Raw genomic sequence first — 26,238 nt, 5'->3', positions numbered from 1 at the left:
CATTATATATATGTAATAACAGCAGGTTAAAGAACATCAAGTACTTACCTAATATCAGAAGATAAATTTTATTCCAGTTTATTCTTACCCTAGCTGATTATGATTTACATTCATACTCTTAAGTAAACCATTAGGTAGTAAACAATACAAGTCATTAAGACAATTCTTCCCTTCCTTTCCTACTCTGATGTGTCATTTGAATGAAGCAGACTTTTGAAACACAAACAATTCCTACAATAGGTGACGGTCTGCATGCTATTTAGCTTGCTTTCTAGGTGCTCACCAGCATACTTTTCCATTTTTTTCAGTGAGTATTATTCAATTTGATATAGTTAGAATGAAAGCTAGCCTGGACTAAGCCTGGGCAAAGAACATTTATTTCATTATCTCTCTGTAAAAAGATATCTATTACCTCTCAGATCCATCTGTTTATTCCTTAGTTTCATATTCTTTCATTGATACTCAAAACAGAGGCTTAAATCTGATTTACCGTGAAAAAAAAACAAACAGTAATTTGAGCACTTACACCATCAACCCCATTTAAGCAAAGGCCAACAGTCTTGTATGTTCTTAAATGCTCTAACTTTTATTGGAAACCTGTGGTGATGAACCTTCAGAATAATTTCTCTGGCTTGGAAACTGCACATTAATAGCCTACATAATTACAACAGAGATGAATATTTACTTCTGTAAAGCTAGGTCTCATTGTGACCGAGGATTAATTTGATGATACTGAAGGTGGAAGCAGGGCTCTGACAAAAAGGAATCCTACTCTCCCTCCCTTCTCCACTTCTCTGTATGTAAACTTTCTACTCTACTCCAAGCTATTCAGCTACGCCTCTGTCCTCAAAAACTCGGGATTTGTGAGAATATTGGCTGAGCAATTCAGCACACTACCCTAGCAGAGAACAAAACAGGCAAGAAACGTGAAGCATTCCCTGCCAAATTATGAGCTGATTTACGTTTCAGAATGGTCCAATGAGCTCATGCAAAACAAGTAGTGTGTATAAGGTGGGAGACCGAAGTGGGAGCAAGACTCTTCTTTCAAGATAAGGTAGCGTTAAATTGGTTTAGGCTTACCATATTTCTCAAAACCTAAAGGTTTTGAGAAATTTAACAATATTAACTCTTAAGGTTATGGTAACACTGCAACCTGCACAACCTTATTACCAATTTGCCTTACTCTTCATCCCTGAGCATATTCCTGCTGCCTCCCAACTTTGACACCCTGTCCTGCAGGGTTCCAAAACGGTTACACTAGAACAAAACTCCCTTCTACATTAGAGCACTGCAACTGGCCCTCTGAATTATATTTAAGCTACCACAAAGGAGGTGGCAGAAATGCATCAATCAGGAAAAACCACAACACTGGGGTAGAGGGAGAAGGAAAGGAAGGTGTGGTAAGCAGTGGCCAGAAGCAAAACAGAAGGCTATGGAAGTCAAATCTATCACCATACTTTTAGACCGGAAAATTCTTTAAAACAATGATTTTCCTTTGATTGACTATTCCTTGGAGATCAGTGACATTTTTGAATACATCACCACCTGGACTTCCAAGCTAATTATGTCAGTCTCTGCCAATAACATCAAGTGGCCATTAGCTGAAAATACTGAAAATTAATCAATGCAGATGTGCAAATTTTTTTTTGAGTGAAAGTGTTTGAAAAATAAAGATTCCTTTAAATACCTTCACGTAGCAGATTTCATCTTGAAATTAAAAGAAATCTTAAAGAATACTTCACCTTCTCCAGTTCTTTTGGTATCCGCATGCACGTGTACACTCTCTCTCTCCGCTCTGTGTATTTTGCTTCATTGTGTTCAAGGAAGTAGCCTCTTGTTAGCTCAGCACTGATGAACCTCAGTAATGAAAGATCTACATTTGGAAACATACAAAAGCAGAAGACACTTCAGACAATAACTCCACAGAGTGAGAAGGCTCCTATGCTTTCGTTACTTGCTACGTGCTCCAGTTCCATCACATCTAACACAACAGGTTTCCTCTAATAGCAACTAGAATGTCAAATAACTTGGTACGGAAGGAGCTGTATGAGAATTGAGTCCTACTCCCTCCCATTTCCTGATCACTTCCCAACAAGCAAAATAAACTACTCTTCCGCAGCCAATCGTTTTCATCAGACATCCTGCTTCTCCAAAAGATTACTAAAAAAGCTATGCTGAACGCAGTGTATCTAATGGATCTAGTTCTTATCATACTGAGAGCCCTCCTAAATTAGAGCTTAATTTTAGACTTCTATAGTTATTTTCTTTCTCAGCAACACTAGCAGCTTGTTCTTTATTTTAAAAAACACCTTCTGTAAGATCACAGCATTCACAGGTAAGTGATCGCAGGTGATTCAGTGCACAAACAGTAAAGGTGTCCTGATCATTTACTGATCAGATTAAAAGCCCTTCAAGACTGAAATGCAATCAGGCATGTATAGGTCTTCTGCTTTTTAACAGCTGTAGGTAAATAAGCTGAAGCCTGACCTAAGTTTTTAATCAAGCCATATGGCTTTAAAAAAAGACAGAATAGCCTTTCAACAGTAAATAAATAACAATTATGAAAGCTCAGGCAATCAGCAGCACGAGGAAGTTGAGCTTACAACACTCACTGACAAGTTCTGAGATCGGCACTTCCCATCTGTAACACTTCACAAGTGACAGGAGACTACACTCATGTTCACAATTTCTGGTTATTACTGGCATTCAAAACCAGACACTCTCAGTGTTCACACAACATCCAAAATACAGATATCACCTATCTAGACAGGTGAAAAGCAGCAGTGACTTTATCGTGGGACAAGACCATGCTCACCAGCAGCAGATTCAGACTTTAGTGAGTTTTGGTGACCACTGCAGGGGGCCTTGCACAGTACAGTGCCCCCGTCCGTGGCGAGGAGGGTGAAGAGAAGAGGCTGCACAGCACAGCCTTAAAACAGCCGCGATACCAACAGCTGTTAAGACAGGAACACAAGCAGGGACAGCACGTGTGAACAGTTCACCCCAAAGGGATCGCATCGAAGATGATAACAACCATCAGCTGGATGGAACAGTAGCCAAGAAATTACCAAGAGTTTTAAGGCAAAGAAGCAATCAGCTTGAAAAGAAATTTAAAAGCCACAGAAGAGGCAGGGGTGTGCGCTTGCCTTGGGTGGTAACCTCCACTGCCTTGGGTGGCGGACACATGATTAGAACTTGTCGGGATTACAAGCATCTTGAAGTTTGCAGGGGTATATTAACATAAATAGGTATTGTTAATAAATCATTTCAATCATTATTTGCTTTCAACTACGTGAACTGAACCCTGTAAGGACTTGCTTAGATGGTGTTTGCAATAATTTATGTAACTGATCTGCTTCTAGCAGGCTACAGCTACTGTAACCCCTAAAGGTATTTGTTTTAAAAATAAACAAACGTAGTTTAATGAGTGGAAAAAAACTAATATTGACATTTAAAGCTTCAATCAAAGTTCATGCTAGTGAAATAACGGCAGAAGTTCATACCACTAAATCATTGTTCAGATCTCAGCCAAACTTGTTTTCTGAAGTCCTCCTCTGTAACATCATCATTTGAAACTCAAGAAAGAATTGGGAAAAACAAAAAAAATAACTAAAGATAAGCTTAGGTATGAACATCCAAATTAACTACTCTGGTAACTTCCCAGGTACATTTTCTGACACCACAGATAACCAACCTTCACTAACCTAAAGGTAATGCATCTCAAAACCAACACAAGTTTCCTGCAAAATAAACATTGACATACGGGCAACCGCCCTGGAGTAACAGCTGAGCTGACTGTTCCCACTTCCCATTACCTCACATGAACTGCTTCATTGGCTTTGTCGTTGAAAAACAAATCATTTTAAAGTTCCCTCCACCTCGCTGAACTTCCACACCCCAGAAACTCCTCACAACTGAAGCTGATCAATAGAGAAGCTCCAGGCTGTGCATGCAAAACACCGTCTCCATCGATGGGATGTGCTGAAGCACACAGATGCCCAGCCACCTCCTTTCCGAGCACTTCCTAGCACCCAGCATTAGCCCTACTTCTGTGCCCACAGAGCCACGGAGCAGATCGGTGCTGGCCCTGTCGGAAAAACACAGCCAGCAGAACAGGATGAGACACCAAGGCAGGACAGAGCTGGACATCACCTGAAAAGGGGCTTAATTCTGCTATCAAAGCATCATTTTCTGTTAAATTGAAGAAAATTGAAGTTATACGTCAATGCATAGTGACACAAGCAATAACCATTAACCAGAAACGGAGAGGAAAACTTGTGCAAATGTACAATCCACCGTGCCTCACAAATTTTCTGTTGAGAAACAATCAGAACATTAATCCTTAGTGCTAACAGTTCCAGGCAAAAGTAGCACAATACCTATATTTTTGAACTAGTTATTTCCTTCCCCTCCAGACAACTCCTCTGTACAGTACTTGCCCTACTGTACCATCTTGAAAGAAAATCTGCTTCTGTGTACTATAAAGCATAATGCTACCAGCAACGATGAATTAGAATTTTTAGTTGCTATATCAAAAGCCTGTTCCTGTAATGTTTTCTTGAAGAATCAGAGTACACCAATGACTTTTAAGTATTTTTTTTAAATGAAGATCAATTGCTGGAAGATTATTAGTATTTTTTCCCCCTGCATACCGATTTGTTTGCTTTAAAGAAAGTTCTGTTCAGCTGTCTTTCAAGAACATCACTGCACATCTTGACCATATTTTCCCCACCACAAACCAAGTCACAGTATTGTAACCAAGCCAACTCCTTACAACTATGGGAACTGCAGCAGTTTCACCACCAAAACAGCGCGATCAATGGTACTATGACATAATACATCAGAAACAGACATAACACCTGTCAAGCTTAGAAGGAAGCCATTCAATCGCTGCTATACGATTTAAGCTGATTTCTAATCACTATTTTTTCCTCTTCTCTATTTGATACGAGCTGAGCGCGGGCTCAGGTGTCACGTTCCAGCCAACGGTGAGGCAGACAGCTTGGAAATCTGAACACTTCTTTGAGCACTCTTCACATTTCCAGCTAACCACTCTATTAAGTGCTAAAAGAGTTGGTTGTAAGTTTACCAACATCACATCAACTTGGCCATGTCATTTAGATGTCATTTATCTATGGTGTAGATGTCAACCATGTCATTTAGATGACAATTTTTACTTTTTATGAACGAGGCTGGGCTAAATTTCAGAAGTTACTTGATGGATACCTAAAATAACCAGCTCAAGTATAAATGTAAATAAAAGTGTGTAACGGCCGTTGCTGTCAACCTACTTTCTCTTATTATTTTTCCCTGTGAAATCATTAGGTAGTAGAACACGGTCAGTTAGAAAGTCTTCTAACAATCCGCATAGGATTTCAAGGCTCTAATAGCACCACTACTTTCAGTAGTAGAGGAAAAGCCTATTATGTTGATAATTACGTGTACCTAACAAGCAATGTTTAACGATGAAGTGTGTTTCGTGCCTCAAGAAGAAAGCCAAGTTGTGTGCCCCACACCCGAGCAGCGGAGCTGAGGACACAGAACTGCTCTGCCCCTGTGGCCCTCCGGAGCCATTCCTCAGCAGGCTGCAGGTTTAACAACCCCATTTTTAACATCATTGCGAAGCTTTCCCGTTACAGACACCCTTATAACTTAAAAAAAGCGTCCTGACACCGATCGGTTAACGCGCTAGGTGAAACTTCAGTGCTCTCATCGCCTTTTTGAACACGCTCGTGTGAAGAGATGAGGGTGGACGCCCCGAGTGTAGCAGCTTCGCTTCACCGATGGGGCCGAGCTGGGCGGCTGAGAGTAAAGCAAAGGGGGCAGAAGGGCCTCAGCCGCCAACTGAGCCCCTTCCCTTCCCTTCATTTCCCTCTTCTCCTCACGGAGCCGCCGATCAACGCCGCTCCCCGCACCCCGGCGCACTTTTTGAAGTCTCTCGCCCAAGTTCGCTCAGGCGGCGGCGGCAGCGCCCTCAGCCCCGCCTCGGGCACCCGCTGAGGCTGACCCGGTCCCTCAGCCGGGCTGAGAGGAGCCGGGACAGCCCCGCTGGGGCCCTCCCCGCTCCCCGCAGCCCCTCAGGCCGCCGCCTCCCTCCCCGCCGCCGCTCCTCACCCGAGAGCCCCCTCTTCTTCTTCCTGCCCCGGTCGCTCTCGTAGAAGCCCAGCGTCTCCGTCCGCTGCTGCGGGGCCGCCTGCGGCTCGCTGCTCCCCCACAGAGTCTTGGGCTCCCCGCGGCAGCCCTCCTGCTGCTGGGGCTGCGGCGGCTGCTGCTCCGGGGCGCCGCCGCGCCGCCCTTCCCCGCCGCTCCCCGGCGCGGCGGCGTCGGCAACGCCGGCCATGTTCGCCGCCCGCTCCGCGCTGGCCGCCCCCGAGCCCCGCGCCGCGCCGCGCCCCTGCCGCTGACTCATCACCGTGCGACGGCGGCGCCGCGCGGCCCGGCCCGGCCGCCGCTACAGAGCCGAGCGCGGGGCGGGGACGGGGGCGAAGCCGGCGCGGCGCCATCTTGTGCGGCCCCGCCGCCGTTAACCGGTTGCGCGCCGGCAACCCGGCGATGCCTTCGCCTCCGCTGCGAGGCTTCCCCTCCTCTCCGAGCCTCCCCCCGCCTAGCTGGGGCCCTCGAGGCTTATTCGGGTTTTATTTATATCGTGGGGTGGGAATAAAGATGGTTGTGTGAGGGAAGAGGTCTTGCGTGTCTTCTTGTTGGTGCAAAGGGCGCGTGTGGAAAGATCGCGCGGGCTCAGGGGCAGTAGTGCAAAGCAACTTTAAGGTTATTAGTCTACGCCGCACTGCACAAATAAGGCTGTGATTGGAAAAGGAAAGTGAGAGGTGAATTATTAACTGTAAAGCCAACAGGACTTCAATGTGCTTGTTGGACCTGACCTCACACTTCAGGTCAGCGGCTTGCTGTCCGTGTTGGTGCTGCTCTTTGTGCAGGAGGCCTCCGAAAGGAGACGCCGTCTGTGAGCCATTCTGTGTGAAGGATGGTGCTGCTGCGATCGTCTGGTGTGCCCAGGGCTCACGGCAGCCCACTGGGTCCTGGACTACCTGTGCCATGCTCCATGGGACCACAAACACCAACACACCCAACCGGCCCCCAAACCACCCCTCAAGGCGGCGTAAACTCTTGCAATTTGGGAAGTGCTGAGGCTGAAAATGCCATTAGTTAATTGCAGTGGTCATAGCAGGGTTATTAATGAAAAATAATTGTTCCTGTTTCAAAGCGCTTAGAATGTATAGAGGAGTAAACATGAATATAAGAAGTAGGTTGCTCAAGGTAAAGGCAGAATACTTGTTTGAAGAAGGAATTCACATGGGCACAAGGACAAAATACCTGGCCTGAATTTCAAGTACAAGATCTCCTTCACATTCACTTCTCGTGTTCTTATCATGCGTTCAGAGGCCAGATTCGTTCAGCTTAATATTTAGCCACTTATCCTGGGAAAACAAAAAGTGCTTTATTCTTTCTTTGGAAGACCACAGTGTGCGTAGTTTTCTTCTAAAACTCTACCTCTAAGTTAATTGAACAGAGAGTTGTCTCAAAGAGCATTTCAGGCCTTGGATAGTCTGAAAGTGCCCATTTCCACTGTCCTTAATGGTTCTAGATGCCTAAAATCATGTAGGATTAATGAAAGTCTTGATGTTCTCAGGCCGTGGAGAGCTTTTTACAATGTATAATAACATCAAACAGAGAACTAACAGTGATAGTTACAATACATCAACAGTTTTGTCTTCTCCCTTCTTTTCTCTGTGGGTATAAAAAGCAATTGAAAAATAGGATGTGGAGCAGAAGTCCCTAAAAAATATTTGAAAAATTCCTCTTAGCAGGAAAGCTGCTGCAGTCCATGCAAAGTTACATGACACCCTGAGAGACTGCTTCTCTCCTCCCAGCTGTGTGCAATAGCTATATCTACCTGTAAGATGCATTGCACGATCTTTAAGGACAACAAATTGTTACAACCTCGTTATCAATCTTATCCAAATGAAGGCATTTGCAGCATCAAGCATCCTCTAACAACCAGCTGTGTCTTCCTTTGGGCCCACTGAGAACACTGAGAAGCTATCAAATGAATTGCCTTGCATTGGTTGTGACAGCACATACATTTTTTTTTTTTTGTATCTTGGGTTAACCCAAGATAACCTCGATTAGTTTACAAAATATTCCAGTTTTTCATTCAAAGTAGTTCAGCTGAAGGCACAATAATAGTATGACTGCAGAAATTTTAAGCCAAGAATTCACTTGTATTTTTGACACCTCAAAAGTATATGAGCAGATATTCTCAAATTACTACCCACAGAGTCCCTGCATATGTTTTTCCTGAGCCTTACATTCTTTTTATAACCTGTCACAATTTTGAAGTGCTCTTTTACATGCGCAGAGATGCGTGTGTTTCAAATATTACATGTGGTATTTTAGCAAGTTGGCCACTTCAAGAAGGTAAATGCAACTGCAGCAAAATCCGGCCCCAAGGTATTTGAGTCTTTGAACTGACAAATGCAGAGGGGAAAAGTTGTTTAGCAAAAAAATTTTAGCAGTGTTGATTTAGGAAGTAGTGGCTCATTATGATATCTGCTGTTGGGAATTATCTGGGGCCATCTGCTGTTTGGGCATGAGAAGCAGTATTTTGTTGCTTTTCATAGCTTATCTGCTATGAGACATGCTACTCATGCTCTGCATGTGACTCTGCAAAGGGTCAGAATCCACTTTGCAGTTTCATAACTATTCACCTTTTTTTTTTTTTTTTTTTCCTGAAGCGATTTTCCTGGAACAAGACACTATCCTGTATGTATTCCCACAGATGGGAGTTTTGCTGTTTTCTGAGAGACATTTAGCAGGGAGAATGGTTTCAAAATAATGACTCCAACGAGAAAAATGCAGCTTCATTCATATAGCAGTGAAAAACATTTGGGTAGTCGTGGAGTGAATGCAGGCTGGGAATAAAAATCTACTTGAATTTTATTAGAAAAATAAGTACATAAGATCTTTGGGGCTTTGTGAAGGTCACTTCATTTATTATTACTTTTTACTTTATTTTTTTACCTTAGGTTGCCCATATGTATACTACAGTAATGATTATCTACCTATAATGTATCTTGTACATAATCATCATGGAGGAAATTTTGCTCATTTGATATCAGGAGGTTTCTTTTTACACTTTCAAGTTTTAAAACTTTTATACCGTGTCCAAGTCAGTTATGCTTCAGTCCCTGAATACTCATTGCTGCAACTATGGCTCCTAGTGAAGACAGTCTAATGAGCATTTTTATATGGTATAAAACTTCTCACGGATATTTTCTTTTCCCCCCACAGAACCCAACAAAGGATTATAAAGAAGAAAGAGACTCAGATGATGCATAGCCCGTCTTTGCAGTGCTTTTTGCTGGCAGAACGGTGTTGTATCTCCAGACCTTGGCATCTATGTCATTTACCCCTACCAACTTACATATCCCCAATTAACCCAGATAGTTAATCAATGAAATGTGCTAAAAAGTGATTCAATAACTGCTTGTTTTACAGAGCAATACAAACATCAGCACCTGTCAACAAAATGATAAGTAATAAAAGAAGTAAATTATAGGTTAAGAGATGTGAAAGAATTCTTGAGAGAAATATGGAAACTCAGTGTGCTAACCCAGACAGAGGTAAGTGAAACTGGGGAATACATCAGTTAGCAGTAAAGAATAAGCAGTTGTTAAAATGATGATGGTGACAAAACTTATAACTGTATATGAAAACATCTGGTATCTATCTTTCATTGTAAGCTTTTTGTGACTGAGGCTTGAACTTCTTTAGACTTTGCAATATCATTCAAAAAAGCTTAGATACTAAAATTGTGTATTTTAATTCTTTCATTTCTTGAGTGTGCTGTAAGCATTATATTGAGTTTTAGCCTTAAATGTGATTTTCAATCATTCGTCATTTTCAAAAATGTCATCACTGGGTACACCTTCTGTGAAGAGGCAAGTCAACAAAACTCATGATGAACTCAAAGTGCAATAATGATGATTTTTTTTCAACAATAAAATATTTTCAGACTTTCTTGTAACATAAACAATATATTTTATACTGTGTTTATGACTTTTAGTTCATAGATCCCTTAGTATGTGGGTGCATATTCATTCTTCTACTAAAGGCAATGCATCTCTTAGCAACAACTGATATTAACAAACTTGGTTCTGAATCTTTCTAAGTCGCAGCTGTCATATATTTGCAAGGTACAAAAGTATTGGTTGGAAGTATAATCTAATTCTGTCTCAGTCAGTTCTGTTTGGTAGCTGAAGTTAAAAATATCTGTTTACGCCCACAGGAGAAAAATCATGCAAAGACTCTTTCCTCCATTTTATGTTCAACATCTAAGCAGTACAAGAATTTTTGTATGGGATAATCTTATATGAAAAATAATCTGTGTAAGAAATCGCTGTATAGAGACTGTCTAGCACCATATGTATTTCACTTATTTTCTTATCTCAATATAAAATTTACATTGCTAGAGCTGACCATTTTTTTTTCTGAGTTGTAGTCTCACTAAAGATTAGGTTGACTCTTAGGTAAGGTAAGGACATTACTCAACATCAGCATGTCCTTGAATAATGCAAGTACAAATCATGTTATGCAATACTACAATACCTGAAAGTCAGGTTTGACTTCTCCCTGGTATATTTCCATTATTTGTTTGCTTTGGATACTCTATTATATAGCACAAGAGCTGCTCCATAGTGAGAATCAATGGTACTTCTCAATAACAGCATAATTTTCCATACCTACCACCTTTGAAATTTTTAGAAGAAATCATTCTGTTAAGATATTTCTATGTGGCATCTTGCCCTGAGACCATAGTTCAGAAGTTCAAGGAGTGAAGGGCAGAGGTACTGAAAATTAGTTCTGTATTACAGATTTTTGAAAACATGGTTGCATTGTTTCAAAAATAAAATTCATAATATTCTTGTTTGTTTGTTTTTGTTTTGTTGTTGTTGTTGTTGTTCAGACTTCTATGAGCTCCCTAGTTTGATATTTCTAGAGCTCTTTCCCTGTAAGTGTTTTTATCAAGGCAATACTTTTCTTTGACTCTCAGTGCCAGTATTTTCCTGCCCATGGTCTGATCTCCATTTCTTGGTGTACAGATTTCTTCAAGTTTATATCTTGAGCAAAACCACACAACTCAAACTGCTGCCTCCGTTGCAGTGCAGATACCTGATCCTCTGACACTTGTTACATAAGAAAAGAAGCAAATGATCTTTTCAACTCCACCATGACTGAACTGCATGACTTATGGGACATTTCCCCTCAAGGTTCACACCCTTGAAAGCAGATTACCAGCGAGATTCCTGAATCTTAGATTCCAAGTTCCTTTGTCACAATCTTCATCCCGAAGTGTTGGAGGAAACATCTCTTTGCACTTTATTTCTTGTTACATATTTGTAGCTATACTGCATAACATTTAAAGATGACTCCATAATGACAAGGTGTTTTTAAACCTTATAAAATAAAAGTGGGGCTGCCTTTGACTCCATCCTCAGCTACTGCCTCAGCAGAGCTAAACCAGAGATAAGGTGTGAGGGGAATAGGTGGGAGTAAAGTGGAAAAGAACATGCAAATGTAAGGAAGGGTTATGAGAGCTCCAAAAGTCACAAAATGGGAAGAGAAGAGCATTAGTTTCAGCCCCCGAAACATAAGGTTCCTGTACCTAAGAGTGAAATTCTCAGTATCAGACAGGCAGTATTTTTTATTGCTGTTGTGTTTTGTTTTGTTTTATTTTTCTCTGATGTCATAAGTCACCTCTAAAAAATTTCAGTCTACCATTTCTTCAGAATTTTCAGATCCAGGAAGCAGAGGTGAAATCCAAAATTGAAAGTTGTCTGGGTTTTGTGCCTGAATTCATACTATGAGATTTCAGTCAAGCCAAACGCAAATGGAGATGGAAATTTCTGTTACAAGAATCATTAGTGATCAGAGTTGCTGTAAACAGTGCTATTGATTTTAATAAGCTGAAAATCTCATCCCAGCAGGAACACATCTATTCTGAAAAGGTATGCAGACATATATATAAGCCTTGTGCCTAAAATTAGAATGTGAGATCTCTAGATAGGATCTTAAGTCTCTCACTTCTGGGAAACATCTCTACTCAGAAGAGAATTCAAATGTGTTAGATTCAAACATAAGGGTAAGTGCCTTCCTGATTTTAGGAACTAACGGTGTTCTTCAAAAATGTTCAACCTCCTGGAGGTCCATCTGAATCAGTTAAGAGGTTCTGGGACCCCTTGTTTAGATTCCTATTTCTGAAAATCATGACCCATTTTGTAATTATGGTTGCACATGAAAAAGCATGTACCACAATGTACACAGAAAAATATATGTATTGTTTGCAAATGTATAACTAGTAGCTCTGAGGCCATTCCTTTAGTGACTGTGAGTCAAAATAAAGTCATGACCTTCAGTGGACTCATGCGTTTTTCATGAATTTAGGACTGGTTTTGAATAATTTGAAGTCTGAAACAAGAAAAGTTTATTATTTCAGTGATGTTATGATGCATGCAGATCACCTAATCAACTGTGCACAATACAATCAAGGTGAAAAAACGTATTCAGAACTCTTCACACACACAGGTGTTGATTTTATATATAAATACACGTCTATTTACATACATATAACAACAGAATGCTGAAATCAGGATCAACTTTAGGAGCTAAGTATCATTTTAACGTTAGAGAAGTTCTTTTATCAGCCAGTCTCTTTCAGCAAGGGTTCAGTGCTAGACTTTTGAATAACTGTCTTCCCTTGAAATTTGTATTTGCTTATTGCTTTTGTTATTAACTCTTACAATCCAGTTGTCAAACTTTACAACAGCATTTGGATCAAATTCAACTGTGATTCCAGTAACACCAATGCAATCTGCATGATCTTTTACATAATAGTGTGCAGACTTGGATTTTTGATGCATTCACAAACCATATCTATCAATATATGAAATTGGGTCTATCGATAGCAGAGTCACAGCACTGAGGGAGTGATTTCTTATGTCACTCTTTTTGTCTTCAGGGCCCTCTATGGTAGCATGATGAGATAAGAATACATTGTCAACTGGAACTCAAAATTTTGTCCTCTTTTTTTTTTTTTTCTTTTTTTTTTTTTTGTTCAAGTTTTTGTTTTAAAGTAGGCAATTTTAATTTGGCAGGCTCCGTACGAATCCAATCACCATTTGGAACTCAAGGAGGATTGCTCTGCCTTGATGGGTAACAAGATGCACTGAAATGTATTTGGGATTGCTCTTCCAGCCCTGGCAGATCATAAAGACAGGCAGTTACACTGAAAATGTTTGATATTCTTGCAAAATAACCCTCCCTGCCCTACTTTTGTATTAACAGGCAGAGTGTTAACTAACTTTGCTTTCCATTTTTCAAGTTATTATTGTTATGTGATTCTGTAACTTACAGCAAATTTGCTGTAATGTGCACCAAAGCCAGATTAGGAGTTGACAGAACTCATGGAGGGACATTGTGAATAAAAGCTGAGAATCCACTTAGTTGATTCTTGGGATATCAGCACATAGGCTTTGGGGAAAACATCAACTGGATAAAGAATCCAACAATTTATTTTAAACAAAGTCAACTATATTCCTCTTCAGAAAATTTTATGAAAGCACATTTTCAACCATGGGCAGCTGACTAAGAAAAAGTCCTTTAAATTACCCCTATTAACACTATCACATTTAAAGTACTGCCAGCATTTCTGTTACAGGGATTTACTGTGATGTACTAGGTTATTTCTTACTTTACCATTAGAATATAGAATTCTTTACAGTCTAGTGGCTTGTTTTGGCCTAAAAAACATGCACAGGTATGCACTGATGTTCATATATTTGTTTACAGCACCTGCACACCATACACAAGCGCCGGTACATTCCATAAAGATGTTTATGCACACAAAAAAAAACACCCTACAAAAACATTTACACAACTGACATGCACAAAGATATGCTTGTGCATACAGATATTTTTGTGGGCATTAGTCAGCTACTTGGTTATGATAACTTGATCCAAAGTCTGACTCTGGAGTTATTTTAGTGACCAGGATGCACTATTTTAGTTTGATATTGTAAATCTCTATAATATAATTGCTGACAGAACCTTTAACACAGCATTGCTAGCAGATCATTTATGATCATTATAATCTGCTAGCAGATCATTTATTAATTCAACCCAGGAATAAATGCTGTGCTTGCTACATAAATTTTAATAATTGCAGTCCTGCACAGTTAGGCCGACCCCTTTCCGAATGACTGGCAATACCCAGAAGTTACATGACTCATTCCCTCCTTTGTATATTCCCAGCTGGCACATTCAGTTCCCTCTTAGTACTCCTGTGTTTCACAATCCATAGCAGTCATTCTCCCCTTTCTGTAAGTGAGATTATACAAAATGAAATTAGGAGAATAAATAACTTAAAAAGAAGCACAGCTAAATGTTTGAGTGTTGCCTCTTGGATGGATGCAGAGCTGTAGTCTTAATTGCATGCAGCACACTTCACTTTGTGGCAATATGCTTTAGCCTTTTAAGCACATCTTGTTTAACAGTAATATTTCACAATTTCAGTAAGATGGTTGAATTATATGTCCTTATATATCTGCAGAACATAAGCATACATTTAAATTGGAATCCAAGACATGGACAAGCAAGACTAATAACAGTACCTGGGAGTTAGCAAGAAAAGACAACAATGCTCACAGAACTAGTGTGTCTTCTGATGTACTCTTTCCTACTCACAGCATGTTCTTGGCTTCTGCTGTGGCAAGTTGAGATTGTGGATGGTGCCAATTCACCCTTAACTTCTACGGTGTGTCTCCATGATCTTGTTCGTATCTTGTTCTCACAGATCTTGGTCTCACCTCACCTTTGATTCATGTCCTCGGTAGCCAGATTTTTAAAGCTTTGCCTGAATGATCGTGTTGACCCTTCAGGCCTCTAGCCCATTTTGTGTGAGCTGGTGTATACCTTGCTGGATCAGCTGCAGGATCAGCAGCATCGTGTCCCTGAAGGGACAGCCAGGAGTTGAGTGTTTAGCTCTGGAAAATAACATGTCCTGGGAGAGAGTCACACTCCACCATTTGTTTGCAATGACCACTCAACCACCATGATGCTACAAGCCTCCTGCTCTCAGAAGCTGTGAAACAGACTGATCCTGAGCCAGCTCATTCTGTGCAACAAAGCCTGATTTCTATGGACTTTCAAGGAAGTAATTGAGCAGATAATTTGGCTCTGGGAAAGTGAGAACACTGACAGATCTTATCAGGTTAGATGCAATTGTAGGTGACAAGCAGTTTTGCAGTGAAGCCACCTGTATTCAGAATTTTTGATCTGGTTGAGGAGTGTCATTTTAGCCATACAGGCTTAAAAATTGTAACTTGAATTCAGGAGTGGCTTAAAAACTGATTTTCTCTTGTGGGAAATGGATTTCCAGGTTGGGAACAGCTCTAGCACTTAGGCAGTTTTCCCAATTACTAAGTATAGCTATTCATTTTAATTTGCATAAAGAACATGGATATGTAAGTCTCCAATTACTTTAAAAGCAATATTTCAACTGATACAGTGAAGTAATTAGTTCAATGAGGAAATGGCATTACATAGTGGAGAGCTTGGATTGCCAAGGATCAATTTGTTGATATTTGAATCAAACTAGAAATGAAATGCACAGAACAAAAAGTAAACTATTTTAGTAAAAAGCCATCTCATCCATTTGGAACGAACGAAAAGTATGTCTGCTTCTCGACCAGAGGGGCTAACGAAGGGATTTCTCTGCATTAGAAGACTTACAAATGATCATTTAAAATATGAGGAGAATAGAACAGTTTATGGTGAAAGTATGGGGAGTCAACATGCTTCTTTGGTTAGAAGTAGAATAATTATTTCCAGGGTGCATTTTTCCTATGTATAAAGTGAGGACACCATTCCTTATGGCACCTTTTCACAGAATTGTGATCCTTGATTCAGCAACATCTGTTAATATCTCTTAAATCCTCAGACAGGAAGAACAACAGGAATGCACATATCATAAGTTTGATTTACATCTGAATTTCCTTTGCTTGATTGTTACCATTGCATGTACACATTTGTATCTTCGATATAAACAAAGCACAACAAGATTTTGTTCAAACAATTTTTCTGTCTAAACTGGAGATTATAATAATAATAAATCAAGTGATAGCAATGAAAAATAAGTACACTACAAGGCAGTAAAGAGTATAGCTATGAGAGGTAACAAAGCAGGTACTATTATGTACATATTTTATTAGTCCACCCAAGTAGCCAAAAGGACAAGGTGGTTTTTACAAGCAAGGAGGTTTTCTTTCTCAGTATACAAAATAAATGTGAAGATTGCTGATGTAATAGGCAAGTGTAGGATTATTTAAAATGTCCAAAACACAATGATTTTCAGCTGTCCTTGAAAATTATAGCAGTTTTAAATCTTTTTACCAAAGAAAGCTTGGATTTAAAATAAGTAGGCCACGAATAAAAAAATTATTTTTATTTTTTTCCTTGCATCATTAATAGCTAGCATTAATATTTATTGACAAGAATCATTAATTCCTACTCTAATTCAAGAGAATGATGGTATCTAAGATCATTCATATCAGTGTTGCATAAACACAGGTATAAACTAGTAAGGATTCACTTTGTCCTCTGGAGATTGTGTAATCATGCCTGCCAGGAATAACTATATAAAATATAATAACAATAATAATAGTAAAACTGCTGAAAAGCATAGGGACTATCTCCACAACTGAAATTCACTCCATATGGGGTAAAGAAAAGCTCTTTTAACAGCATATGGCTATGCTACACAACACCTTCAAATGGAGAACGAAAATCTAATATTCAGAATTGCATTGGTAAAGATTCAGTTGTGTGGTGAAGGTATTAATTTCCATTCTTTTGGATATAAACCAAATTTGAGTTGATGGGATTAGAAAAACCTGCTTTTTATTCCAGCCTGGTCTGTTGCAGGCTTTCTTGCTCTTTCCTCCTAAGAAGTCAATGGGATTGGAGATAGGACGCTGGAGACAGAGTAGTGCCTCATGACAAGTAGTGATCCCATCAGCTGTTGTGGCGCCTGTCTGTCTATCCAACACATGGCTAGATTTTATACATTCCAATATGATAGGTTACCTGTAAGCAAGGAGATACCAGAAAAATTCTCCGCTTAAACACTGAAGGGCCCCCGAAGTGGCTGCCTGATGCTTTTATGTTTGCACTCCTGTGAACGAGCTAGGTCAAACAGAGGACTGGCTCGGCTGTGCCTCAGCCCTCCGCTGTATTCTGCTTTCTCCCCCTTTTGCAGCTTTGACAAAATTATCTCAGAAGGATTTCATGCTGACAGAGATCATTTGTGTCTCGTTCATTGGCGAACACCAGTCTCTGCCTCACTCTGCTGTTGTAACCTGCGCCACATGGGAGGCAGTACCCGGGCGTCTGACTCCATTGGGCCTTCTGCTTCCACGTGCTTTTGGTGGTTTTCTCTGCATCAGCAGACAGAAAGTGAAGGTTGTTTGTGAGTCTCACCCAACCATTCACCTGTTCCTGCTTTGTAAACTCTGAAAGAGAAAAAACGTGCAGGGATTGATGACTTCTGTGATGAGGAAATCCCATTAAGTCTGAGCATGCTTTCTCTGTATCGGTATTTCAGAAACCTTGGTGAATATGCATGTCTGTAGTAATGATAACAAACTGGCAATCTGCATTGACATTACAGATTAACATCTTTAGCAATAATAGAAAGCATTGTGAACTGTGGAAGCAGTCAGCAAATAAATGCTGGGGCAAATAAATGCCCCAGGTAGGCTAATGAAGAACAACTGCGAAGCAAAACCGAAAGGATCCCCCAAATACCTGGCTGGAGCTAGTCATACTGACAGTCCATCTGCCAGCCACTTGCAGTGGTCCCTGCAAGACACATCGAAGTATTCTTGGGTGAATATTTGGAGCTGGAGAAAAATATATTATGGGCGGTCTGACACCCTGCCTGTTATCTGGCTACTGCAGACACCGGGGGAGCAGTGAGCAGAGAGGACAAGGTGCGGGAGGCATTCACACTGGGTGTTCATCCAGGGGCTGAACAGGCCTGGGGTAGCCTCAGGATACCTATGGTGTATTTCCTCTTTAATTATGGCATTGTTAGCTCTCTGTTGACCTCGAGGACCTTCAGACCAGAACTCTGTGGTGCTGGTGTGTCCAGGCCAATCTTTATGCTTAATCCCTTGATTTTTAAAAATATATCTTTCACTTCAATGTCATTTTTATTTTTAATATGGACTTCTGTCAGATCTAAATTGTTGCCAGGTAAGAGTTCCTGCCAGCAGCTGAATTATTACTCTCTGTGCTATAATTCTGATGTGAATATAAATCGTTTCTGCTTGTTGGCTTACAAGTACAGTTTCTCTTTTAAAGACTGGCTATGAAGTACATCCAGAGGTTAGCAGGTTTTTAAAGAAAGGCCTGGAATTCTGTAGGAAAATGTGGAACAAAGAGGTGGGTATGCTTCTGGAAAATACTGAATAAATTTACCAACAAGGGTAAAATGTTTTTGGCACCGCTAGACTGTACATGTACAGTATAAAATCAAAGTGAAATAAAACTAATAGCAGCAAATACAATGCATCAGTAATTTTTTATTCTATGCTGCCATCTTGTGACTGCAAATGTGACCTGCTGGCATAAAATAGAGTAAGAAGCTGTTTAAATACAACCTGTACAGTTCAGTGAGGACTCTTTATTGAAATACTCCTTTTGTTCTTACATAGTCAGGACATACTGAGTCAATAGCAGGTAGAGAACAGAGACACTGTTTTGGCAATATTTCTGCTAATGCAGTCGTCAGTGAGATGTCGTAAACTTGGCCGTTGTGAATAGGATGATTACACAGTGAAGTCATTGCCCATGAAAGTTTCTGAGAAGGAAACTTCTGTAAGGCTCCATTAAATCAATTCTTACCCGTGGGTGAACAGATCCACCAGTCAGCTCTTCTTCAGAACTCCATACAAAAAATACTAAATGTTTGAGCAACCTGGTCTAGTGGGAGGTGTCCCTGCCCATGGCAGGGGGTTGGAATTAGACGATCTTTAAGGTCCCTTCCAGCCCAAACCATTCTGTGACTGTATAAATGAGCTTTCTATCCATAAGGGGATAACAGCCAGCCTGTGAGTTCCTTCTCTCTGTAAGATAAAGGAATAGTCATTTAGGTACAATGTTCAATAAGTGACAGTTATATCCTGTACAGCTGTTCCTGCAGGCTGGCTTTGCGGGGCTAAGAGTGAATGAGAGCCAGTAGTAAAAGTGGCTGTTAGCTGCTAAATACACATAAAGATGGGCAATATCACGCCACCAGCACAAAGTACCACCAGCACAAAGTAAACCCAGTCTGGAAAGCCTCCATTTTTGGTGATCCTACTCAAGATGAAGTCTGCACCTCAAGGCATCCTAGCTGTACAGTAATGGCTAGATGGCAGAGTAGATGTTTACTTCTAATGCTTCCAGTGCACAAAACCAACTTTCAAAGCCGGCACACATACTGATTGCCAGTCATTCAAAAACGTATGAAGGTGTAAGTACTAGCTTGATACGCAAGTATCATCCAGTAGAGTAAAGGCATAAACTATCTGAGAATGGATTTAGTCTAGAATTTAGAGAAGAGTTTCTAACCACTGAATCAGTGAGGGTCTGAAGTGGCCATCTGGGAGAGGAATGGAAACCTGGATAGTAATGAGATGAATCGTGGTGAAGTTGTTGCAAGTGTTTTAAGACAGGTTGCTGGCCAGAATTTGGGAGATTGCTTCTGGTCCAGTCCCATGTTTGCTGCAGTTAATGACACACCAGATTTTGAAAGCTCAGAAAGAGCTTTAGTTACATGAGCACATGGAAAGTGAGGTATCTTAATGAAGGAATGTAAAACAAACAAAAAAACCTTGCAAGACTTAGATGTAGCCTGAATTGGAAGAGGGAAGAGCTGTATGGAAGTAGGGACACATGCACAGAGACGAATCCACTTCCCATCAGGAAAGGAAGTGGAAGAGAAATGGAAGACCTGCGTGGGAAACAAACACCTCTGCTGTATCCCTGCTGAGTTGAAACTCCAGATTCAAACGTTAGTTCAAGACCGTTGGACCTAAGTGTGCCTAAATTGATCTCTAACACTGATGAAGCCTGGCAGATTCACTCTTTCCCAGGGAAGAGCACCTGTAGTGAGGTGGAAAGAATTTGCGGTGTGTAGCTTCAGGTTGGAAGTTTGCACAAGGAAGGGTGAGAAGGCCAGTTGAACAATTGCATGGTATCGGATTGCTTTAAGTATTTTCTATATTAATTTGTTGTTCACCTTCAACTTTGTTCATATAGTACATTATTATCATGAACTAAGAAATAGCATTGTTTAGAAACTAGGTGGAGCTATTTGTTTAGCACATGCAGCAGATTTGGTATGTTGTGCTCTGTTGCAGAATAAAGTGCACAGTTTATGTACACAGACGATGCATATATTACCCATATTTCATCATGCATACATGTGATAAATTTCAATCGATGCATCATTTCATGATGGATCTGAAAGCTGACATTCTGTGCATGTAGCATACGTTTACAGAGTGGAAGATCCTGCTATGTTAGGAGGTGTTCCCACACAGACAGCCTGAAGGAGTAAGCTAAGTGAGTGGCAGTGAAGATGGAGACTGAACTAGAAATGGACCGGTGAGGAAAGTCTTAAAAGGAGCCAGATGCTGCAAAAACGGATATTTTGAAATGATTGAGTTGTAGCACAGGAATATATGAGATTAGCATAAGAGATGTGTGACATTTAGCAGATCTTTTGAATATTCCCTAGTATGCAGCAAAGTAAAAATAAATACAGTACCATTTACAGGTGCTTAGAAAGAAAACAGCAAGGAAGACATTGAGGAGGGGTGACAGGAAATTAATCTTTGAACCCGAATATGCCAAGATGCTCCTGCTTTCTCAAGGTTTGCTTTGACAAATGCTGCCTGCAAAGCCTGCTTTCTCTAAGCATCAGAGACCCAGTGGTGGTAAGCCATACACCGTCTACATCCTAAATCTTGTTTCTAAACCTACTTTATGGTTAGAGGCCAAAACCATGTGGTAAGGAAGGTGGGTTGAGTGCTCTTTAATAAGGCCTCATGGCTCTAAAGCCTCTCCTTCTCTCAGTACTGTTCCCCCGGGGGCTCTGCAGGCCTCCTTCATTTTGCACCTCCGAGATACCTTGAGTCAAGTCACACAGAAGACTGACATACAAGTGCTGGCTTTACAAAAATAGATAAAACCATGTAGGGCTGATTTCTGGCTTTGGGACTTTGCGGCTAGTTTGGACTCCTAAATAGCGAACTGCTGGCAAAGTAATATACTTGTTATCAGCCATGAAACTGCAAATAAATTGGGACTTTTCTAATGTATTTTTAATACTTTGGAAATTAGACTAATTTATTTTTAGTCTGTAGTGGTTAAGATTATTCCAGGTTTTAAAGACCACAGACACTAATGGTATTGCTTAATAGCTAGTTAAATGCTCATAGTTAGGGAAAACAATATTCTGGTAGAAGAACTGAGAATTCAGTCAAAATTCTTTGAAGAACTCATACGCTCTTTTTCTGTTCCATGGCTTCCATTCTCTTGACTTCACAAAATGTGTTGTTTGTTAAAATTATCTTTTCTGTCACGTTTTCTGGAAGTTTGCAATGGTTGCAATACTGACCAATGGCTCATTTAACAGGAGACTGCTCTGCTTCTTATACCTCTCTTGGATTAAAAGCCCAGTAAGAACTTCCATTTCTGCTCGTGTTTGCTTTTCCATAAAACTTGCTTCTTCTGATAACCTGAAGTTTGCCTAATGTCTTCTATTACTTCCCACTCGAGCTCCCTCCTAACTAGCCCAGAACTTTCATCCACTTTTTGTAAGTACAGCTGGTCTATATATTTCTTACCCTTTCTAAAGTCACCTTTTAAAGTCAGTTATCACTTTCCCTTCTCCTTTGCTGCCTTAATGCTGCTTCGTTTATGTTCTCTTTGCCATATCAGTTTGCAAGAGGCAAATAATGTTATTTTTTTTTACTCCATACAATCCATCACACACTATCTCCTCTGCCCAGATTCAGGGAGGTCAGCAAATAAATACTTCTTGTGAGATTTCCATCTTGAGCTCAACTTTAAATTAAACCAGGAGAAGTAATGCCCTCAACATTAGTGTTAAGAAGAAAAATACGTAAGCAGGAGTGAAGTCCAGGGACTCTTCTCTGATGAGAAAATGACTAGCAAAGTATGTTGGTATAGTAAGTATGTTGGTACAGTAATACTATACAAACTTGTTTTCATCCACTCAGAGTAAGTGTTCCTCCCCAGTTTAGATTTTGTTGCCTGAATACAGCAGAGGTAGATCAGAGGTAATGCAGCAATATTTCCATAAATCATTTCCAAGAGGTGTTAGCTATCCTGCAATGCATGTAAGGAGGAAAGGCAAGCAGGATATAGTTTGCATCACCCACTGGAAGTGATCTCTCCTTGGGGCCACTAGTGACTCTCAGAACCACTCCACAGAAACGCATTACATCTTACTGAGGATCTACCACACATGGGCAGAATTCATCAGTGCACAACTACATTTTAGACTGCTGTATCATCAGCTGTTGGCGCTAATTTTAGACTTTCAAATAGGATAAGACTGATTTATTACTTATAGTGGCATAATTAAAAAAAGAAATGCACCATAAATATTCTGAGGCTACCACAGGTATGTTCAGCCCAATTCAAGCCCTGTCATACCTTAATGTTCCGCAATCTTAATATCAAAATAGATCATTCAATGCTACCTTACTAGTTTTTCTTATTATGTCTGGATTTCCAAACACTTGAATAATTCCTTGTATCATTTGAAGACTTTCTGTGCATGCTCAGGCAAAACTGTTGAATGGCAAACACAAATGTGTGCTGCAGTCACAACACATTAAATAAGTTGGATGCTTTACTAGAGAGCTATTGCAAAAGCCTCTCGGATACCTGCTATAGGACTTGCTGATCTCTCTCCCAGCCTCCTTCATACTCTAAATATTATTCCTCATAATAGAACCGAAGGAGCTGAGACTAGGATTCCTTTAAAGAGAATTTATTAAAATCCCAGAAGGTCTATGAACAGGAGAAAAACTTCCAAAGCTGAGATTAAATCTGGCACTTTAATAAAGACTGAGGTGCCTGAATAAATTGGTGGTCCCGCAAGTGCTGAGCCACTAACATTGACTTCCATAAGAGGAGAAACCAGGGAACACGTTTGAAAACTAAGCTATTTATGTGGGTACTTGAAGATACCAATACCCAAGACTGTGCCCCATACTTCTTGTCCCTTTATTGACCTAAGTGAGGCTAACCTGCTGTCAGTGCACTCACTCATTATACAGCTATTCATTGCAGCTACCAAAGGTGGACATTGTCTTAGCACATGGCTATGCCCATTAGAAATCGTCTCCCTCCCCCAGCTGTACACTACTTGCTTATGCTAGAGATTACTGTCCCCAGGAGGAATCTTGTCAGCATTTGCTAATCTGCTTCAGACAACCACAATTGGGTTAATTTAAACAGATGATGAAAGTGGTTTGTGCTGGCGGGGCTAAGTTTGCCCGAAGCATTTTAGCGAAACCACCCAAGGTCCTTTCCAGGAACAGAGCGGTGGAGACAGCTTCCAGCTGCTGGCTGTGCAAACAGCTGGCCGTAATAGTGGTGAAAAAGGCACTTTGGGATCGTGGGGAGGACGTTTGTCCATGGCCTAACATGGAGTTATATGAGACACTGAGAAAACAAAAACAAGTCACAAGAGCAACACCGAATACAGACAGCGTCCAAATCAAGGGTTTGTCTCTGATTCCACTGCTTACCATGGATGGAAGTGAATTCTGCTTGAATTCGCTGCTTATGTCCACATGTCCTTCAGCATCACAGGGAGACCGGTATCTCATGAAAAAGTTTTTAATGCCATTAAAATTACAAACGGTGCTTTAGTCTGCAGGTCATGCACCTCTCTGCTTTATGATTTCAGAAGACAAAAGAAAACAAGAGCAAGCAAATAAAATGCAATCTCTCTTCAGTAAAAAAAGTCTGTATTAAAGTTCACAAATACATCTGTTAGCTTTCAGGCATTATTCGCTGCAACAATGTCTCCATCTTACACTTTCCTCTCAATAGGAAAGTGAAAAGCTGAAAAACAAGCATTCCCTTTACCTCTCCCCAGCATCTAATATTTTCGTCTCCTTAGTCAAGTTTATAACTCAGCCCTCACATCCATATTTCCACAGTTGTTGTTGAAATCCAGCCTTTTGCTCTGTTCCAAGATATATTATTACCTCCTGTATATTATGCTCTTTTCCTTGTTTTGGATCCCACCACATTTCTGGCACACTGCATGCCCCATGTGCTGGATGAGAACATTATCTGATTCCATGGTTGTAAATAACTCTGTTAATAGATTTAGATTAATGCCAGATTTAGAAAAATGCTACTTCTACAGCTATCATTCAAGTATGTGCACACAAACCAGCCTCATCTGGGCTGGTTTTGACTGCCACAATGCTTTATCCTCCACACTGTAAGCAGGATTCTGTGGCCACCATCTCAAGACTTACCCCTATGAATCAACAAAAAGTAAGATTCACTCTGAATCCCCCCTCAACCACTTATTCAAACACCTCCAACTATCCAATAACATCGGATGTTTTTTATATGTTATCTCCAATCCCTATTGTGTTAGACACCAAAGTAAGTACTTAACAGATTTATGTGGTCGGATATGTTTTGCTAGGGATATGCTTACTGGTTATTAACTGGATAAAACCTGATATTAGCTTGGCTTTGTTTAATTTCTAATGTTATTTACTCTGCGATAACTGACTAACCTCAGTTAACACTGTGATTTGTTTGCCCTATAATGACCAGATATTCCATTACATTATGTAAATTATTTGCATAGTGATTATGATTTGATGTTATTGGTAATTAGAATTATTTTCCTGCTGGTAATGCTGTATAAATGATCTGTCATTAATCATGGGGCACACCTTACGAAAAGCTCTAATGAGGAAAGCTGCAGTATAATGTCACTAAGCTGTTGGTCTCCTCTGGGCCATTGCTGTACATCACAGGCAACTGTTTTCTGTATTTATTGATCATTCACCGATCATTACGCTAAAGACTTAGGTCTTTGTAATTGTTTCTTTGTTCTTTGATGTGGGATATTGCCTGAAATTTTGCAGACTGAGTCCTAATAATCAGAATGAATAGCTGCTAAAATTTGCTCCTCAGATTTTCTCACTTGTAGTAATGAATCACACCAGTAGCTTCTCCTCTTGAATAAAGCCTTCATGTTGGTACTCACGGAGTCTAAGACACATCCTTGCCAAAAGGGTTGCGAGAGAAAAAAAGGTACAAAAGGCAGAGGCCAGTGGGACCCCAGCCAGCATAGCACAGTTGTTAACTCAGGAAAGCAAACTTCTCAGGGGAAGCTCGTCTTTCCCTGGAAAAAGCCAGCTGAGCAAAGTTATCTTTCATTTTTTTCCACTTGCTGCTTCATTGCCAACATTTTTTTAGGGACCGCTCTTTATCCACTGTCTGTTCTCCTTGCAATAAACTGCTAATAGACTAGTTGGTGAGAAAAATGGCAAAAATACACTCAGCATCCTTCCTGCCCCTACTTGGTGCTTGCTACGCATATTTCAGTAAGTTACTGTTATGTTTAGGCTGAGGATGCCATACCCTTGGAAAGCCAAGCATCCATTTAAAGCTGAGTGCCGTAAAGCCAGACCTCTGAGCTTTGCAGTGATGAGCCCGTGGGTAACAGCAGGACCTGATAAACTAATCCTGTGTCGGAAGATAGAAAGTTATTCTCAAGTGGGAGAGACATCTGAAATGAGAATCGTGCCTAGTAAAGAACCTCTACTATGACTTAACTGCAATGCATTTAGTGTAAATACTTTTTCTGAGTGTCTGAAAGAGCTAGAACTGTATATGAAGAATGAAAATACTTGTCACAACACTTTCTGCAATTTGTATAGAATAAAGAACTGTTTACATAGATAGTGATTCAGTCAAATTGCATTGCCTGTTTATCATGGTGAAGATCTGAAAGAAATATTTGTACTGAAAAAGCTTTATTTAGATTTAAAAGGAAAATAGGTGAAACCTACTGAACCAGAAAATGTATGCAAAGGAAGA

The 26,238-nt window shown here is 40.4% G+C and overlaps 1 protein-coding gene across 1 annotated transcript in view; it reads right to left on the bottom strand.

The window, feature by feature from the left end:
• The window catches only part of TAPT1 (transmembrane anterior posterior transformation 1), a 39,736-nt gene extending 33,376 nt beyond the window's left edge, over nucleotides 1-6,360 (bottom strand). Inside the window, exons 1-2 of the mRNA XM_035568992.2 lie at nucleotides 6,115-6,360; nucleotides 1,743-1,873 (exon numbers count right to left, since the gene is read on the bottom strand). Of these exons, the coding sequence (XP_035424885.1) occupies nucleotides 1,743-1,873; nucleotides 6,115-6,340 (357 nt within the window). The 5' untranslated portion in view covers nucleotides 6,341-6,360. The remainder of the gene's footprint in view (nucleotides 1-1,742; nucleotides 1,874-6,114) is intronic.
• Between the last annotated feature and the right edge of the window lie 19,878 nt (nucleotides 6,361-26,238).

The sequence above is a fragment of the Cygnus atratus genome, chromosome 4 (genome assembly GCF_013377495.2).
Source record: "Cygnus atratus isolate AKBS03 ecotype Queensland, Australia chromosome 4, CAtr_DNAZoo_HiC_assembly, whole genome shotgun sequence".
In the NCBI taxonomy this organism is placed as follows: domain Eukaryota; kingdom Metazoa; phylum Chordata; class Aves; order Anseriformes; family Anatidae; genus Cygnus; species Cygnus atratus.
Note: the sequence above shows the minus strand (reverse complement) of the source record. Positions and strands in the feature narration are given on the sequence as shown.